This window comes from Tauraco erythrolophus, chromosome 5 (assembly GCF_009769465.1).
Source record: "Tauraco erythrolophus isolate bTauEry1 chromosome 5, bTauEry1.pri, whole genome shotgun sequence".
Classification (NCBI taxonomy): Eukaryota; Metazoa; Chordata; class Aves; order Musophagiformes; family Musophagidae; genus Tauraco; species Tauraco erythrolophus.
In genome coordinates, this window is record NC_141469.1 from 48317603 (window position 1) to 48336775 (window position 19173).

Genomic DNA, 19173 nt, shown 5'->3' on the forward strand with positions numbered 1-19173 from the left:
ACAGAGGGAGTACCAGGCAGTCAGGAAACAGAAACTGTGGATATCTGAAGGTACTATCTGTAAGTTCTTACTTGAACAAATCTCCTATGAGATGAGAAAAGTGAGCAAAGATAGACTAAGTAACATGCCTTCACTTTTCCCTACTGCCTCTCATTTTCTTCAGCTGAGGATACTACTAGTCCCTTACAAGATCACAGATTTCCTCCCTGCAGGTGGGTATGAAGGATGGAAAGTACCCCACAGAGGCACGATTAAGATTCTGGTCTTTATATAAAGGCAAATAATAATATTCTAAATAACAAAAACATGTATATACAAAAGCTTACAAGCACAGACATGTACTATAAATCCTAAAGCTTCACAAAGTACCTCTATGGTGACACAGAGTATATAAACATTAATGAAGCCAGACAGAGCAATACAGAGAATTAACTGAGACTTAGGTCTCCTCCTACAGATGTATCCTTAGTTCAGTCCCTTGTTTCGATTAATATTTTAATATTCAAAGTATCCATTGGAACACACATCTTGTTTTTTCCTAGAAAAAAAAAGCCAGCACATTGTGTCTTCTGATCTAGTAAATACTTGATTATTCCATACAAAGCAGAACATCAGAAGACAGTTCTAGTTCTGTGTTCAGTCACTCTTTCAGCAGAAAGCATTACCATGAAAGGTGCAAAGCACAGAGAAACTTAAATCTGGCTTTTGAGTAACATTCATTTTGGGTGAATGTTCTAGTATTTAACAGGTATTTTAAAAAACATAGGTAATAAGGGTCTAACTGTGGGAGGTAGTTCAGGTTTGTGAATTATTAGATTCACATTTATCTCTAACCACAGTAAGGCTTTTAAGCCCAAAAAGGGATGAAATGCAAGACTGCACCTCATTACATGTTCTTGAGGCTAGCTTAGAGTGGTTGCTCATTTTCACTTTGTGAATTAAGTTCACAGGCATCTAATTCCATCCTTGCATTTTATGAAAGCCTAGGTTACCTCAATAGGTAGTTCACATTTGGAAAAAAACCCTGAACAAACCAGCAATAAATCATGGTGCCAGGAATAGCTCTTATGGTGAGAAATTATCAGTTGCTATCTCTGTTGACGTAGACAGAAAGAGTGATGGAAGTGCTTCCAAAGATAAAGAACAAGAAACGAGTAAAGAAAAAAAGCTTCACAATAAATATGAATACCTGAAAATTCCCTCAAAAAGCTGGAAAAGAGAATGACATACAAACAAAAAAAAAAAGCTTCCCCAAGAATTAGGAAGAGAAGCAGGTTCTGTTAGCAAAAGTTTGGCTAACAAGGTTGCACTATAGCTTGGAACTAACTAATTGAAAAAATACCTTTAGAAAATTAAAGAGAATTAGCCACCTGGATGTGAAATTAGACAAGCTAGAAAATATTAGCAAGGTGAGATTTATCACACTACTTTTAATCATGCTTGTAATCAGAGGACATTAGTTACAAGAAAAGGCTAGATCATTCTCTTTTGTCTCAGAGTAAAAGACTTACAGGGAAACCTATCTGAGTTGATCCAAAGATGACATAATAAATAGTATCTGGCAAAGGAGATGTAAAACCACTATGAGCAGATGTGTTCTGGTGGTTCTACAGTTTGTTACCAGGATAGGACTGTCTGCACTGTAATAGTTGTAACAGGAAGGAGCACAGAAAACATCGAGTTTCACTAGAATTTGTAAGGAATCGGTCATTCCCCACTACTGTGCATCAGGAGAGAAAGTTGCTAAGGAGAAAGATGGCAGCTGAATATCATTAATCTTTTAAGTGTCATATGCATAAGTGCAACAGGACTGTGTACTGAATTTGATTCATAACATTTTGAAATGAAAAACCCTATAACTTTATAAAGGAGATTGGCAGTAATATGCTGAGGGAAAGAATTCAGTTAAATGCTCGTACTGGCAAAACACTAACCCATAAAAAGGAAGAATATTAGAACAGTAATACTACCAGGTCAGACCATCATAAGCAGAAAAGGTAAATTTGGTAGTTCAAAGATCATCTCTGCTGTTTCTGTTTGCACCTGTGCACTTGAAGAGCAAGAATGTGAATGTAATTATTGAATACGGAATAGGATCTTTGAAGTACATACGGGAATAGCAGACTCTGGCTAACAAATATCTAGTACTAGACTAAGTACAATTGAACCATGAAGCTCTGAAGACTCAAAATGGAAACTATCTAATGGAATTAAATGGGGAAATAAAAATCCCTTATGAAAATATTCTGGATTTCTGAAGTGAAAGACTAAAAGCAAACTTTGTGTTTAAAGAACTGAGTAAGCTAAAATATATTCGTATGAGAGGGTAACAATTTTAGGCTCTCAGGTGAGGCTAGATGACTAAAATGGATGTGTTATGTGATGAATTCTGACCCACTTTAAAAGATCTTCAATAAATTATCAAGCTCTTTTATGAAGCAATAATATTCTCCAGAAATGTACACTGAAACATTTTATTTCTCTAAACAAGAATTTCACATAGGTATAGAGGGGAAGACAGATACAGATTACTGACTACTGTTTTGTAAAGACTCACAGGTCTATAAAAGAAAAGCTGGAAAAAAACCTTGGGAGGAGGGATGAAAATGTCTAAAAATGTGGCAAAATGCCTATAGGGGCCTTTTGCTGAGAATAGGCTTGGAAAAGTTTTGGACTATGAAGGAAGACCTTAGCTTTTGTTGTTTAATTATGTCTGTGTTGTTGAAAACTATATTTCAAACACGCTCTGTGAATAAGCAATAGTCTCTTGCTGAAAATTTACAACACTAATTAATCCCCCCACAATGAAGACCCAAAGTTTTAGATAATATTTTAATCCAGATTGGTAGTAAGCAGTGTAGCAAGGAAAAAAGAAAAAAATTACTGGCTATCTCAGCATAACTACCCCAGATATCAGCCACTAAAGAATGGCTATTTTCCACAAGTTTTGTGATAATGAAGCGAGAATTGAGAGACTCTGGTATTTGTTTACCACACAGGGCTCAAAGTAATTTTTAGAAATACATATTGTCAGCTGAGTTATCAGACAGGGTCCCTTAAAGCATGGCACAGTACTTCTCTTGTTTCATTGAAGAACTTAAAGAGAATCATTACTCTTCAAATTTTACAGGCATTATTTATAACTCCCCCTGCTAACCTTGAGGAAAAGTACCAAAGCAATTTTCTTAAACATACAACCATTTAAATTTATTTATTATGCTGTATTCTGCAAAAGTTATTAAAATAATACTTGTCTGTTTTTCAAAATGTAAGAGACAAGTACCCATTAATAGCACCTTTTACAGCCGGAGGGACAACACAGCAGGGCATAAGCCGTAAGATCCTTACAGAGAAGCTACTGATGAATGGGCTGGATAAACAGACAGTGAGGCAGACTGAAAAGCGGCTGAATGGGCAGGTCCAGAGGGTGATGATCAGTGGCACAGTCTAGCTGGAGATCAGTAACTAGCAGCGTATCCCAGGGGTCAATACTGCAGTCCAGCCCTGTTTAACACCTTCATTAAAGATCTGGATGATGGGGTGGAGTGTACCCTCCAGAAGTTTGCTAATGACACAAAACTAGGAGAAGGAGCAGATACACCAGAGGGTCATGTTGCCATCCAGAGAGACCTCAACAGGCTGGAGAAATGGGCTGACAGGAACCTTATGCAGTTGAATAGGGAGAAGTGCAAAGTTCTGCACCTGGCGGGGAACAACTCCATGCACCAATATATGCTGGAGGTCTCTCAGCTGGGAAGCAGCTTGGCAGAAAAGCACTTGGGGGTCCTGGTGAACAACAGGTTGAACGTGAGCCAGCAATATGCCCGTGCGGCAAAGAAGGTGAATGGCATTCTCAGCTTCATTAGATAAAATATTGCCAACAGAAGTTGAAGGAGGTCCCTTCTACTCAGCACTGATGAGGTCACACCTGGAGAAGTGTCCAGTTCTGGGCTTCCCAGTACAAGAGACATGGACATACTGGAGAGAGTCCAACAAAGGGCAATGAAGATGATGAAGGGCCTAAAGCATTTCTCCTGCAAAAGGAAAGACTGAGAGAGTTGGGACTATGTAGACTAGAGAAAAGAAGGCTCAGAGGGAATCTTATCAATGGAAACAGATTCCTGAAGGGATGGTGTAAAGATGATGAATCCAGGCTATTTCCAGCGGTGGCCTGTGACAGGACAAGCGGAAATGAGCACAAACTGAAACACAGGGGGCTCCACCTGAACATCAGGAAACAACTTTTTTCTGTGAGGGTGACTGAACACTGACACAGGTTGTCCAGGGAGGCTGTGGAGTCTTCATACCTGGCGATTATTCAAAAGCTGTCTGGACATGGTCCTGGGCAACTTTCTCTAGGTGTTGGGAGGGTTGGACCAGATGACCTTCAGAGGTCCATTCCAACCTCAACCATTCTATGATTGTATACTAGTCTGAATGCTGGCTTTGCTCTCTATTAGACTGAAAGAAATTCTCCCTTTCAGTTTAGACTTTAGACAAACATCTCCCCAGAGAAGACCTGTTCATTAGAGACTGAAGTATCTGGAAAGCTACATTTTTAAAAAGTTTGACTTTTTTTTTGTGTGGGTAAAAAAAAAAATCTGTAGAGGGGATTAAAGGTTGTATTTTAAAAAGCCCAATTCTACATAAGCAGGTTATGTGCAATAATACAGAGGGAAGCAGTATTTAAGGAACTAATACTGTTAATGTAGTATAATCTAATACATTTTTCCTACACGGTGCAGCTAAATCATCCAACAAGGAATATTATTGTTTTTCACAAAGATTCTGCAAACCTCAATCAAACGATCTAAAATTCTGTAAAATACATGCTTGTTCCTCAACTTCAATTTCCGTCAGTAGTTTTAGAGATCCCCTGGGTCAGACAGAGCAGAAACAGATGGTGCTGTGGAGAACTTTACAGCGCATTATCTACAGTACCACAATAAATTAAAAAGTTCTGCATACTGAACTTCTGCTTTTAATCTCAATGTCATACTTCTTATTCCAGTAAGTGTTATAATTTTAAGATAACTTTAATTTATCAGGTAAGTGTATAAAAAAAGGCCTAACAACTCAGAGCACACAACAGTAACAAACCCGAAAGAGTCAGGAGTTGTACTAGTATGAAATTACAACTGGTTGGTTTACTTTTCCCTCCTCTCCAATTTGGTTTTCAACTCAAATCACAACCATAATTATTCAAGAAAGGGATAACCGTATCAGCCTAGAAATGTATCTATTTTATAATTTTAAAAATCAGTCTGCTTTTTTAAAGTCACATTAAAAAGAAAAGTAGCTTTTTGTATTGCAAGGATGGAGGCATTAACGGAAAAGTTTGAGCAGCTTTATAGTCTACTGACATATGAATGGTAGCTACTCTTATTAGGGTGATGTAAGTTACACAAACTGCATTAGTTAATATAACTATTGCAAAATAACTACATAGATGTTAAAACATAACAATTTAATCGCAGCATCATTTGTTTCTTTCAAGTGGGTGTACAAAACACAGACAACAGGAAATGTCTCCTGGTAATTCAGTGGATCACAGATTTAAAATGCATTTAAAAAAAAATTACATCTACAAAGGAAATACCTCATCAAATATGAAGAGACTTGATGTTTACTTTTAGATATTTATGCAAACTATTTGTGGTTTAAACAGAGAAAATACTATAATTTGTTAAAAAAAAAAAATTTAAGTATACTTCATTTACTGTCTTTGTTAATGTTACACATAAATGTATCAACTTCAGTTCTATCAGTGTAGTAGAGAAAGAGATCCAAGCAGTTGATTTAGTCAGGTCTGCAATGAAAATGTTCTAGTCTTTAGTGGTACCTTTTTTGAAATTAAATGGAGCTTGTTTCATGTAATGGGTCAAAAGACCTGTCCTGTGCTATGATCCACTTCTTCGTAACAGTGTTAAACAAAAAATGTCTGCAAAGAAGTTTCTTTTTTTTTTTTTTCCTCCTTTCTTATGCATCTATACTTAAAAGAACAATCTTTACAGGCAAAATATTAAGAAAATAACCTGTAAAGCTGTTTGTTCAAATGCTTCCACACTACACAGTACTGCCAGACAACAAATGCAGGAATAAACATTACTATAGATAAACATTGTAATGTAATAAAGACTATGTTGAGACTGCAAAGTTGTTATAAAATCACTGAAAACTTTTGAGATGTTTTCTGTATTTCCCTCTTACACACTGCGCATCAAGTTCCCTCCAACAGAAATTATTGTTTTGCTAGTGCTACCAAAATCCTCCTGGTAGAAAACGTATTTTAACACTTTGCTACAAGCAGATAAAGCTTGAATTCCTAGCATTTTAGGATCTGTGTTTGAGACTAGAAGAATATATGCCCTAATTCTTAGAATGAACTCAAGAAGAAAATTTTTTAAATGAATGAGTCTAAAGTACAAGTAAAAATAATATTAAAGTAAATAATAACTTCATGATAAAGTTTCTTAGTCTTGTTTCAGAATAATAAAAGACTCATAACTTAAACCTGGTCTGCTACAGTACCTGAACTAGCCAGTTCAGTTATAATTAACTACTCAGGTTATCACTCTTTTTTATCACATAACATTCTTCAATTTTACAGTCTATCTATCTGTTTTCTTCTGCTTCATAAATCCCATTGTTTCTCTTACATTTTTTGTCCATTTTTCCTTCTAGGCTGTGTCTGCAGAAAGACAATGATGAACTAACAGTTTTCATCTGCACATCATCAATCAGGAAAAATGAATAAAGTTTTCTTCACTAGGGACTTGTTTTTTAAAACTGGAATAGAAACTGTTTTAAGGTTAACAAAATGTAACTGGTTTCTTGTGTGAATGTTGATTCTAAGGTTTTGTCAGAATCTTACTAAAGAAACGTTTCAGCCACATGCCTGTTACCAATCTCTAACAGAAATCAGCTATATAACTACCAGTTATGATATCAGGAGAACACTTGTGGCAGGATACCTCTGCTTCTCTGAGCCAGAAGCCACCTTTCAACTCTTCTGGTGCACTTCGTATTTGGCAACTTAGTTACCACTATTTATAGGACTCAAGAGCACTGTAACATGGAGAACCGCCCAGTTCCCACACTTTGAGGAACAGTACTGTACAGTTGGGATGAGTTGGCCCAGTGTGGGAGTAGCAAACTCTGAAGACCAGAAAATAAAGGTCTTCATGCCAGAACTGCCTCAGCATTCTAGACCATCAGGGCATTTTGGATCAAAGGGGGCCTTTGTTTGGCTTTTTTTGGAAAACTCAGAGCAAAAGAGAAAGAAAAGTACACTTGATTACAGTATTAGGAACACATTAAAGAAAGGGGAGTAGTGGCCTAGACAATGAACAAAACTGCTGGCACTGTCAGAAAGTCATCATTTTTCATTTCACTGTATTTTCTTTTAGAGGACAGCATTCTACAATCTTTCCTTCTGTATTACTAACATACAGCAACATACATGTAAATGCTAACTTTAATTATCTTCTCTACAATTGGAATGATACAAAAAACAATGGAAAAAATAGTGCAAAAAGTAGGGAAAAGTTGCAAAAATATGTCACATACTTGCTTCTTTGTTCAGTAAGTCATCAGGTGATGCTTTGATGCTAAGAGATGAACACAAACCAACAACTCTTATGATTTAACTTTGGGCTGCTGGCTTCAGTGCTCCAATGCAGCATGAACAGACTCATTTCTAGTTTTACAACTCTTATTTTTTTTCTTGATGCCTTAGCTTGTACTCTCCATTTAAACACATTAATCTGAGCTGTACAGATATTCTATAGGAACGGATGAAAAATTCAAGTTTCAAAATATTTAGATGAAACCTTTCCTCTGCATCCAATGAATGAGCGTTCCATCAGCTCCATATGCTTTTTCGCTCCGCTTCAAGAGCATTAGTATTTTTTCTTGGAACAGAATCAGCAATAAGCAGCATAATATTTTAATAACATTAATACAAAGAAGTTAGATAGAATCCTTATTAGAGTGTTTCAGTAGGTTCTTCTCTGTCTAAAAGAAGCCATGAAACAGATGTTTGTAGAAAACAGATACCCATCTAGTTAGGACTGCATGGTTGAATGAATATGGTATCAAGAATACTGATTGGTAAGACTATAAACCTACCAAGGTAGAACTCTCCTCTTTCAGCTCCTCAGAGCTGGTAACAATATATTTAAACTTTATAAAGAGTATAGTTAGTAAAATCTTCTTATAAATCTACAATTTATTAAAAAAGAGGCAGTTTTAATGAACACATTTGAAAAAAAACCCACCCCAAACCAAATATGAAAATCCCCTTCAGCATAATTTATCAGATCAGGCCAAGGCAAAACAAGACAAAAAACTACAGAAGTAGAGGTCAGTTTTTGACTTGCTCATTTAATTTCTGCCAAATGTACTTGGATGAAGTTTTCAAATCTGACTCGCACATTTGAAGAAATTAGACATGCAGTATTTGCACAGGCAAACAGAGATGTCCATATGGATTTGTTTCTACTCCACCACAATCTTTTCCACAGTTAAATTTGTGAATCTTTTAGTTCGAATACTTATGGAAGGCCTGGACTTGCTTCAGAGAAACCCAGTGAATTCTGCCCTGCCAGAGATCACCTGGTCAGTGAAGGGGCTTCCAGGAGAGCATACAAAAATCCTGCTTCCAATCTGAGTCGTAGTATTTGTTGACTGGACTTTCAGCCACACTGAGTACAGCTCAAAAAGCTAGACCAGAGCTTTTAAAATAAGCTCTTTTGGTCTATGAGATATTTAGGAGACTTTATTCTGATGTTACAGACTTTGAACTATATTCTTAGAAAGAAACTAAAACCAACCTCAACCAACAACAGCCCCCCAAACAACTGCATGCCCATACACACATCTAAAGCTACTATATACACATACATGCATAAGCAAACACACTAACAAAATAAGACTATCCATTTCAAGTACAGATACAGTTTTATCACAACAAATAAATTAATTTGGGTTCACAAGTCTGACTACTAGTGTCATCTTGAATTCAAACCCCAAGAGTATTTATTTTTGTTGACAGCTACATCTCTTTACAAACTGTTTTTCCAAGTTTGTAGGAATTACATTCACTTCAAAAACACCTTTTGCTCACAACTTCAGAGACTGAATATGTACTAAGTAAAATATTAAGTTATTTCAAGAGTGAAGTAGCCACCTTTATGTCATGCCAACTATAAAGACCCTGCTGCTCCTACTGTTTTTATTACTATGAAAGTTCTTCTGTCTTAAAGAACAATGTATAAAGTTTTTATAAAATCTCTAAAACCAACCCAAAAGATTCTATTTCTTCTATAAAATATAGTGTATACGAAGAAAAATGCTGAAGTAGCATTGAAGCAATTGATAGCTTCGATTACATTAATCTAGAATAACATAAATAATTAATTTTGAGTAGTGGAGGCAACATGGCAATGCATAAAACCTACATATATACATGGGTAAGAGGTTATAATAGAGAGGAAAAGCAGCAAGAAACTACATAATTTCAAATTTATTTTTATTTAGGTGTCCAAGTATTTAATTCCTTGTGCTTTCCATTAAAGTGTAGTAGTTAAATAAATGCCTATATACTGTTTTTCCCATAACTCCTTATATGTAGGAGGTGAGATTTGTGGGTCTGAATTACCTCCAAGTGAGTGAGACAGATTCACCTGAATTTCTCACATTCTGCATGAGTTTTTAAATTGCTGAGGTGGATTTAAAGGCACTCACTCTTTTACTCGTGCAAGGCTCGATTTATTCAAAACCATTAGAAGAGCATCTTTCTGAAACAAGCAGGTATTCTCAGTTTATTATTCCCACTGAGACTGCACACTGAACTTCTCAGCTGAGGAGGTACTGGCAATGCCCAGAAGCAGAAATTAGTGTCTGGGAAATTAATACTAAACTTCAGATGTTTTTGGAAGTGAATGGTTTTGAGAATTTGGGACTGAAGTCTCAATTAGATCAGCACAGGCAGCAATTAAGCATCTTTTATGGATTCAGTCCTATTTGCAATATTCAGAGCAGATTTACACAAATGAAATAATAAATGAAAGAGAAACCAGTAATTACTGTCAAAAGGTTAAAGATACAGTACAATAATGCATTCCAAGCAGCACATTAATTGAAAAGGAAATGGGTGTGTGACAAGCAGCTGCTCATGAAATGTTATGGCATCTCAAATTTTTGGAGGCATTTTACGGTTTTAAGTATTTAGCAAATTTGTAAAATTGAAGATGAAAAAACAGCCTTAACCTATGCACTACTTGTGCTACCTAATTATAAAAAAACCTCCAGCCAAATAAGCACTGGAATTGTGCTTAAGAATTTGCTAAGACTTCTCTTTAGAAAATTAAAACTTACTAAGGGGCTGCAAACCAGCTTACCTGTCTATTCTTCCTCACTAGACCACATAGTCACAGTCTGTTAGTCGAGTTCCATTTTCACAAGAGTAAAAATCATTCATTCTATTTTAAATAACATGACTACCACATTGAAGGTATAAAAGAAGCAATCCTCGCTTCTGCAAGTCTACTCAGCAGAAGGATCCGATAAAGATTAGGCCTGTACTAAAGAGTGAAACAATATTCTTTGCACACATTTAGATATTAGTTAAAATATATTTTTACCTCTCCTGACATATCAGGTGCCATCGGAATGACTGGCCACAAAGAAGAGTAGATTCCAAAAAACACTACCCAAAGCGCTATGCTGCCCCAAATAGCTATATGGCTGAACTGTTAAAAAAACAAACAAAAAAAGAAAACAGAACAATCATCAGAGATGTATTATGACATAAAAAAAGATCTCTGCTACTTAGTATTTTGCAATGCAATTCTGGTACATTGGATGAAATTTCAATGCCTTGTAGTAATCTAATTCCGCTACTTCAGTAAGCTCTTTCTTCAAGAAAGATGATACTTTCAGCAGCAATATTACTGCACTTTAAGCCAATTTAGTTCAATTACAATCAGTTCAGAGTAATGTGATTTTTCTAGTTTAAAGATTACTTTAAGACTTATCCCAATGTCCACCTTTTCAATATTAAGCATTATTTTTTGTATGTGGATATGCGCAGTAATCACAGTTTAGTTTGATACTGTGGGGTGGACTGACAAACTGTAAGGGTGTAATACAATAAATAAGAAGAAAATAATACAATTATTCATCCATCATATTTCATAGAACATTCGAGAATATGGTAAAGACGTTTGCTTACCAAAGTCCAATATGAGGTCTCTAATCCAGCCTTCAAACACACAGTTAGAACCACAAACTTGAAAAGAGAGAGAGGATTCTTATTTAATGTGCAAATCTTACTTAACGTACAGAATTGATTAGTTTCGTTAAACTTTCAGGAGAACAGAAGAAAAAGTTTAATGATTTTCATAGTTCATGTTTACTTGCAAAATGAAATAAGGAAAAGGATAATAAATCTCTTCAATTTAAATGTGATTTCCTTAATAATAACAAAGCCTAATGTGATTTTCCTTAATAAGAGCTTTAAACTAGACTTGAAAGGGGAGGGGAATAATACCAGGCTTGCCTGTGGCAAGCTGTGGGATGACACACACCAAGGTTAGAGGACAGAGTGCTAGTGAGGGCCCTCAGCCTGTTGCTCTGAGATGCACTGGCTACACTGGAGCACACTCAAAGTGTTATGGAGATGAACCAGGGGCTCCTGAGGTAACAGGGGCCAACAGGGAAACACTCGTGAAATACCTCAAAGGAATTAAGGGGTGTTCCTCTAAGAAGGTCACATGGCCAATAGCCCAGCTGAAGTGCCTCTACACCAGTGCATGTAGCATGGGCAACAAACAGGAGGAGGTGGAAGCCATTGTACTGCAAAAAAGCTATGACCTAGTTGCCATTACTGAAACCTGGTGGGATGAATCCCATGGTTGGAGTGCAGCTATCAATGGCTACAGGCTGTTCAGAAGGGACAGGTGAGGATGGAGGGGTGGAGGACCTGCCCTCTACGTCAAGAAATGGATAGATTGTGAAGAGCTGTCTCTGAAGAATAGCCAAAAACAGATTGAAAGCTTATGAGTAAGAATTAGAGATCGAGGCAACAAAGTGAACCTTGTGGTTGGTGTCCACTACAGGCCACTCAAACAAGGGGAGCCTATTGATGAATCCTTCTTTACTCCAGCTACAGGAGGCACTGCGCTCGTAGGCTCTCGTCCTGCTGGGGGACTTCAACCACCCCAACATCTGCTGGAAAAGTAGCATGTTGAGCTGTAGGCAATCCAGGAGACTCCTGGAGTGCATCGAGGACAACTTCTTAAGCCAGGTAATAGCCTTATCAGAGGGGATGCGATACTGGACCTGATGGTCACAAATGCAAATGAGCTAATCCCTGACGTCAAGACTGGAGGCAGCCTGGGTTGCAGTGATCATGCGCTGGTGAAGTTCGCAGTCCTAAGGGATATGGGTCAGGCAAAGAGTAAAGTCTGGACTCTAAATTTTAGAAAAGCAAACTTCCAGCTGTTCAAGGAACTAGCTAATAGGACCCCCAGGGAAACTCCTCTCAGGGACAAGGGAGCAGAACAGAGCCGGCAGATCTTTAAGGATGATTTCTACAGAGTGTAACAGCTCTTGATACCCAGGTGTAAGGTATCAGGCAAGGAAGGCAAGAAATCAGCATGGCTGAGTTGAGACCTGCTGGACAAACTAAAGGACAAGAAGGAAATGTACAGACAGTGGAATAGGTATCCTGAGAAGAGTATAGGGATGCTGCCCAGTTGTATAGCGATGGGGTCAGTGAGGCCAAGGTGTGGACGGATGCAAAGAATAATAATAAGGGCTTCTACAGGTATGTCAATCAGAAAAGAGAGGCCAAAGAAAGTGTACTCTCCGTGATGAGTAAGACTGTAAACTGGTTAAAATGGGTGAGGAGAATGCTGAGGTACTCAACAGCATTTCTGCCTCAGTCTTCACGGGTAACCTCTCTTCCCACACCTCTTGAGTGGATGGACCTCAAGGCAGGGACTGGGGGAGCAAAGTCCCTCCCACTGTAAGAGAAGATCAGGTTTGTGACCACTGGAGGAACTTGAACATATGGAAGTCTATGGGACCTGACGAGATGCATCCCAGAGCCCTTAAGCAATTGGCTGATGTAGTTGCCAAACCATTCTCCATGATATTTCAAAAGTCATGGCAGTCAGCTGAAGTCCCTGGTGAATGGAAAATGGGAAACATTGCACTCATTTTTAAAAAGGGTAGAAAGGAGGACCCTGGGAGCTACCAACCTATCAGCCTCACCTCTGTGCCTGGGAAGATCGTGGAACAGATCCTCCTAGAAGCTATGCTAAAGCACATGGAGGACAGAGAGGTGATTTGAGACAGCCAGCATGGCTTCACCAAAGGTAAGTCTGCCTAACCAACCTAGCGGCCTTCTATGATCGAACGACTACATCAGTGGACAAGGAAAGAGCTACTGATGTCGTCTATCTAGACTTCTGTAAGGCCTTTGACATAGTCCCCCATAACATCCTTCTCTATAAATTGGAGAGATATGGATTTGATGGGTAGACTGTTCAGCAGATGACGAATTGGTTGGATAGTTGCATCCAGAGGATAGTGGTCAGTGGCACAATGTCCAGATGGAGGTCAGTGACAAGTGGTGTCCCTCAGGGGTTCATATTGGGACCAGTACTGTTTAATATCTTCATCAATGACATAGATGGCAGGATTGAGTGCACCTTCAGCAAGTTTGCAGACAACACCAAGCTCAATGGTGGAGTTGACATTCCTGAGGGACAGGATGCCATCCAGTGCGACCTGGACAAGCTCCAGAAGTGTGTCTGTGTGAAGCTCATGAGGTTCAACAAAGCCAAGTGCAAGGTCTTGTACCTGAGTCAGGGCAATTCCCAGTATCAATACAGGCTGGAGGATGGAAGGATTGCAAACAGCCTTGTGGAGAAGAACTTCAGAGTACGGGTGGATGAAAAGCTGAACATGAGCCAGCAATGTACGCTAGCAGCCCAGAAAGCCAACTGTATCCTGGGCTGCAGCAAAAGAAGCGTGGCCAGCAGGTCGAGGGAGGTGATTCTGCCCCTCTACTCTGCTCTCATGAGACCCCACCTGCAGTACTGCATTCAGCTCTGGAGTCCTCAGCACAGGAAAGATATGGATCTGTCAGAGAGTCCAGAGGAGGGCCACAAAAATGATCAGGGGGATGGAACACATCTCCTCTGGAGACAGGCTGAAAGAGTTGGGGTTGTTCAGCCTGGAGAAGGCTCTGGAGAGACCTTCTAGCAGCCTTCCAGTACCTGAAGAGAGCCTATAAGAAAGATGGAGTGGGACTTTTTACAAGGGCACGTAGTGATAGGACAAGGGACAATGGCTTTAAACTGAAAGGGTAGATTTAGACTAGATATAAGGAAGAAATTTTTTACAATGAGGGTGGTAAAATTGAGACAGGTTGCCCCTCACAGAGAGGCAGTAGATGCCTCATCCCTGGAAACATTCAGGGTCAGGTTGTACAGGGCTCTGAGCATCCTCTTCTAGTTTAAGATGTCCCTGCTTACTGCTGTGGGGTTGGAATAGATGACCTGTAAAGGTCTCTTCCAACCCAAGCTATTTTATGATTCTGTTCTATGAATAATACTCAACGAAGTACTGTGTGTCTCAATGCACCTAGCTGTGTAATAAGATCCAAACAAAGCTTGTAAAGCAGAAGGTAATAATTTCTATGGACCTGCAGAAGCTATGGAAGAGTCCTTCTGCTTTAACAGAATCTGCTCCCCGAAAAATGTAGAACTCTCAGCAGTCCCAAAGTGTAATTATTTTAGAACAGAGCTAGCTGTATTTCTCCTCTTTTTTTGTAAGTGTGTGCGCTTAGATCTAAAGTTCAAGTGCTCCTTTGAAATGACCACAGTAAAATGCCACTAGAAGATTTGAAGATACACCCCAGTAATGAGCTAGTAATAGAACACTAATTATTATTAGTTTCCATTAATAATCTCCACTCATTTGATTTGGAAAACTCTTCTTTTGTATTAGAGGTCTTAAACATTTCCATTGCCTCCTGGAATTCTGCAAGTCTGGCTCTTACTCAGTCATTAGCTTCTTTATCTATGATATTTTCATCACACAGAAAGGTTTACGAAAAACGTCGTCCACTTCAGTAGAGGTGGCATACTCTCTAGTTATAGAGAGGATGACTACTACTTTCTACATGAAGACAGATTTAGAAGATCTAGATGCTGGGCTGAAAACTTGCAGTTGATCAAGCTTACACTAGTCTAAATTAAAGGAAAAAAAAAAAGTTTTGTTTACTACATCAGTACTTTGTTCGTAAATGAATCACCTTTGCCAAACCCTGAAAAGCCAGAGAGTTAAATGTCGGCAGCCTATGTTCTGCATACAAAATAACACGTTGAATGTATCTGTGATGTCATTTTCATTTTTCCCTCTCATCTTTACTCTTTTCTTATCTTTACTCTTTTTATGGAGCAGTGTCTGAAAACATCATTTTATTGTCCTATAGGACATACTCCATTTCAGTTTAGAGATGAGCAGTAGTAAAAAGTTTATAATCCCATAGCAAGGACTAGTAAATTCAGAAGAACTGTTTATCTCTTTCCTTTGAAATTCACACAAACAAATTTTCTATTTAGCAAAGAAATAGTTACTACATTTTGTAACTCATGTGTGAACATGTATTACATGTTTAACTTTATGTACAATATGAAGAACATGAGGCTGAAAAACTGAGTCACAAAGACAAAGGTCCAACTGTAACAGCTATAGTTTAAACTCTATTTTGTTGACCAGGTTGGCAGCAATGATGCAAGTGAGTTTGTCTGTGGTTGAACTTCAAGGAGCCTCAGAAGCTCAGAAGAAATTTACTTCAATCAGAAGCTGAAAATAACTGGTTAAATATATTTGCCAATTCTTTCACTATAGTGCACAGAAGGATACAAATCCTGCCAGAAACCTTTCAGCCTATCTGGAAGTTTATGTTTTTAATTCTGGAATCTCCTATTTCAACAACTGCTGCATTATTAAAGACAAAAAAAATCACAGCACCACAATTCCATTATCTAAAACATGTGTGAAATCTAATTAGAAGAAAATTAAGGATCATGATGAGTGTTATAATTACTTAGTCTATCCAGTTCTGGTGCTATATTTGGATGAGTGAAAAAAAAACAAATTATGGCAAAAAAAAAATATTTCTCATCTGGTACACTTGCTCTCTACTTCTGAGCTAGTTTTAAGAAAAGAAAACATCCTTCTTTAGGATCAGATCAAGAATTCTCATTGCATAGACAAAATGTGTACACAAAAGAAACATCGCAGATTTCTATAGAAGGAGACACAGACTATGTGAATCCTCCTTGCATCTTAACTGATTCCCCTAACAAAGTTACCAACTACGCACAGCAGCTTACTGAAGACTTTGGGCTTTATTGCTCCCTCCTCCCCTTGATCCAAACTAACAATAGCTCACTGAATCCTACCCAGGAAACAAGAAATCAAACTGGTATTCTGTATAAAGCACTGAGGTTTTTTAAAAAGACCTCTCAAGAATGGTTGTACAAATATTTTCATGGCACTCTACTTCTATTTGAAATTTGTGTTTGAAGAAATAATTCCAGGACATGATATGAATCAGTGCACGTTCCTGACTTTGTGGATCCAAAGAAACTGTATTAATCTCTGAATCCCTTTGCTACTGATTTTTGCACAAGTAATGATTGTAGATTTCCTGAAAAAAGATTAAGAGCAGTGGGAAGAATGAGAAGTACCTTAGCCTTATGATTTTGATATTTCCAGACAATGACTGACAACTGTCTGTGCACATCACTTCGCATGCACAGATTTTTTTTACCGTCTTCAAAAAAATCTCCCCCACCCCAATTTTGAAAGTCCCTCAAATATTGGAACTTGTTTTCTCCTGGTGCCAAGCTCGGCTTTTGGAAGGAAGCACAGAACAGAATGACAGGATAGCAAGTTCTGAGATCACTTCAGGAATGAACTTCGGCAGTATGTTCAATGATTGGGTTTAACAGTGCACAGTGCTAACTCTCTCTACAAAATGATGGCCAATACAAAGGATACTTTTAGAGCAATCAAAGAAAGGGAGATGCTATCAGAAAACTTGGCTTAGGTGCTAGGATAGGTGAAGTTATGCAACTCATGTATACATACATATAGTTCATAAAATAAACTTCAGCTGAACTGAGAAAAGTTGCAACTTCTAAGTACAGTAAACAATGAAACATTTGTAGATAGAGTGAAAACTCAGTGCAGAAAACCCCTCCCGAGAAGAACCTATTTCACTTAGAACAACTGGTGGTTCTGGTAGGTAACTCTTGTGAAGTATTTATCAATACTGGGGAAAGCAGAGACATTCAGATAAATGACTGACTCCTAAACACTGCTCAGTGTTATGAGATCATAATACAAATACACCTGTGTCAGCTGAACTGCTTCTGTCAGGACTGAGCTAGGACAATGACTGTGACCTTACATCTTAAATATATTAAGACTTGCACAGGAATCACTTACCCAGGATATTCCATCCATTCCTAATGGAGATCAGTTCATTACATGATAGATTGCATGATCATATGCGACTACTGACAAAACATGCTGTGGTTGCCTTTCAGAACAGGGAAAGGGAAGTGTAGAGAAATAAACTTCAGTTTATTAGGGCTGAGTCAGTCAGTGATGGTGACAGTGCCTCCAGGATAACATATTTAAGAAGGAATAAAGAAAAAAAACTGGGGCAGAACCTGCAGTGGGGGGAGGGGGCGTGGGCCTGGCCCCCAGCTCCCGTGCGGCCGGCTGTCCGTGCTGGGCTGCCCCTGGCCGGGTGGTGGGGTGGGCTTCCGCAGGTCACTTGGGCGTTTTCCAGCCCGTGCACGGCCTTGGGACCAGGAGTGGTTCCCCACAGTCTGGTGACATTGGCCAAGGGCCTTCATCCCCCTAAATCAAGACTTGAGAGGGGTGGGATGGGAGAGAAACAACTCTGCAGACGCCAAGGTCTGTGAAGATGGAGGGGGAAGAGGTGCTCCAGGTACCGGAGCCGAGATTCCCCTGCAGCCTGTGGTGAGATGGCAGGCTGTTCCCCTGCAGCCTGTGGAGATTAACGGTGGAGCAGGGATCCACCCGCAGCCCGTGAGGGACACCACGCCAGAGCGGGTGGTTGCACATGAAGAAGGCTGCGACTCCATGGGAAGTTCCTGAAGGACTGCACCCCGTGGAAGGGATCTGTGCTGGAACAGTTCGCGAAGAGCTGCAGCCCGTGGGAAGGACTCATGTCGGAAACGCTTGTGAAGGACTATCTCCCATGGGAGGGACGCCGTGTTGGAGCAGGGGAAGAGTGTGAGGAGTTCTCCCCTGAGGAGGAAGGAGCAGCAGAGACAATGTGTGATGAACTGACCAAAACCCCCATTCCCTGTCCCCCTGTGCTGCCGGAGGGGAGGAGAGAGAGGAATCGGGAGCAAAGTTGAGCCTGGGAAGAAGGGACAGGTGAGGGGAAGGTGTTTTTAAGATTTGGTTTTATTTCTCATTATCCTACTCTGATGTGATTGGTAACAAATTAACTTGATTTTTTCCCCAAGTCAAGTCTGTTTTGCCTGTGACCGTAACTGGTGAGCAATCCCTCCCTGTCATTGTCTTGATCCTCGAGACTGTCATTATATTTTCTCCTGCCCATTCCGCCAGGGGGAAGGAGTGGGCGAGTGGCCGCGTGGTGCTTAGTTGCCGGCTGGGCCTAAACCATGACAGCTGACCAGAGAACTCTATACGAAATGTTATCTCATCCATAGGTGTTGTCCTTTGAGAACACAGCTACAGTCAACAACGAATTCAAGAATACTTCCCTTTTATTTCAGTTATGATGTTTCCCTATTCCCTAAGGAAATTGATTTTGATGTGAATTTGTATTTGTATTACAGTCTCCTTATTTTGAAAGAAGAATTAATTTCTTTTTTGTATCTGCCAACAACAGGAAGTTGAAGAATTAATTGAACTGTTAACGCTGAAGAACAGAGAGTAAGCTCAAGTCTAATTTTGCTTCTAAGAGAGATCTTGGAAAACTCTCATCTATTGGGAAACATTGATACCCAGCAAGTGAAAAACAGGTACTTAGCTTCACAAATTTAGTCAAGGAGATAAAAGGTTAAAAGAAAAAAAAAC

General features: G+C 39.0%; 1 protein-coding gene across 1 annotated transcript in view; it reads right to left on the reverse strand.

The window, feature by feature from the left end:
• ATP8A1 (ATPase phospholipid transporting 8A1) overlaps window positions 1–19173 on the reverse strand; it is a 98709-nt gene that overhangs the window by 10602 nt on the left and 68934 nt on the right. The window contains exons 25-26 of the mRNA XM_086612539.1: window positions 11237–11293; window positions 10647–10754 (exon numbers count right to left, since the gene is read on the reverse strand). Coding sequence (XP_086468665.1) covers window positions 10647–10754; window positions 11237–11293 — 165 coding nt within the window. The remainder of the gene's footprint in view (window positions 1–10646; window positions 10755–11236; window positions 11294–19173) is intronic.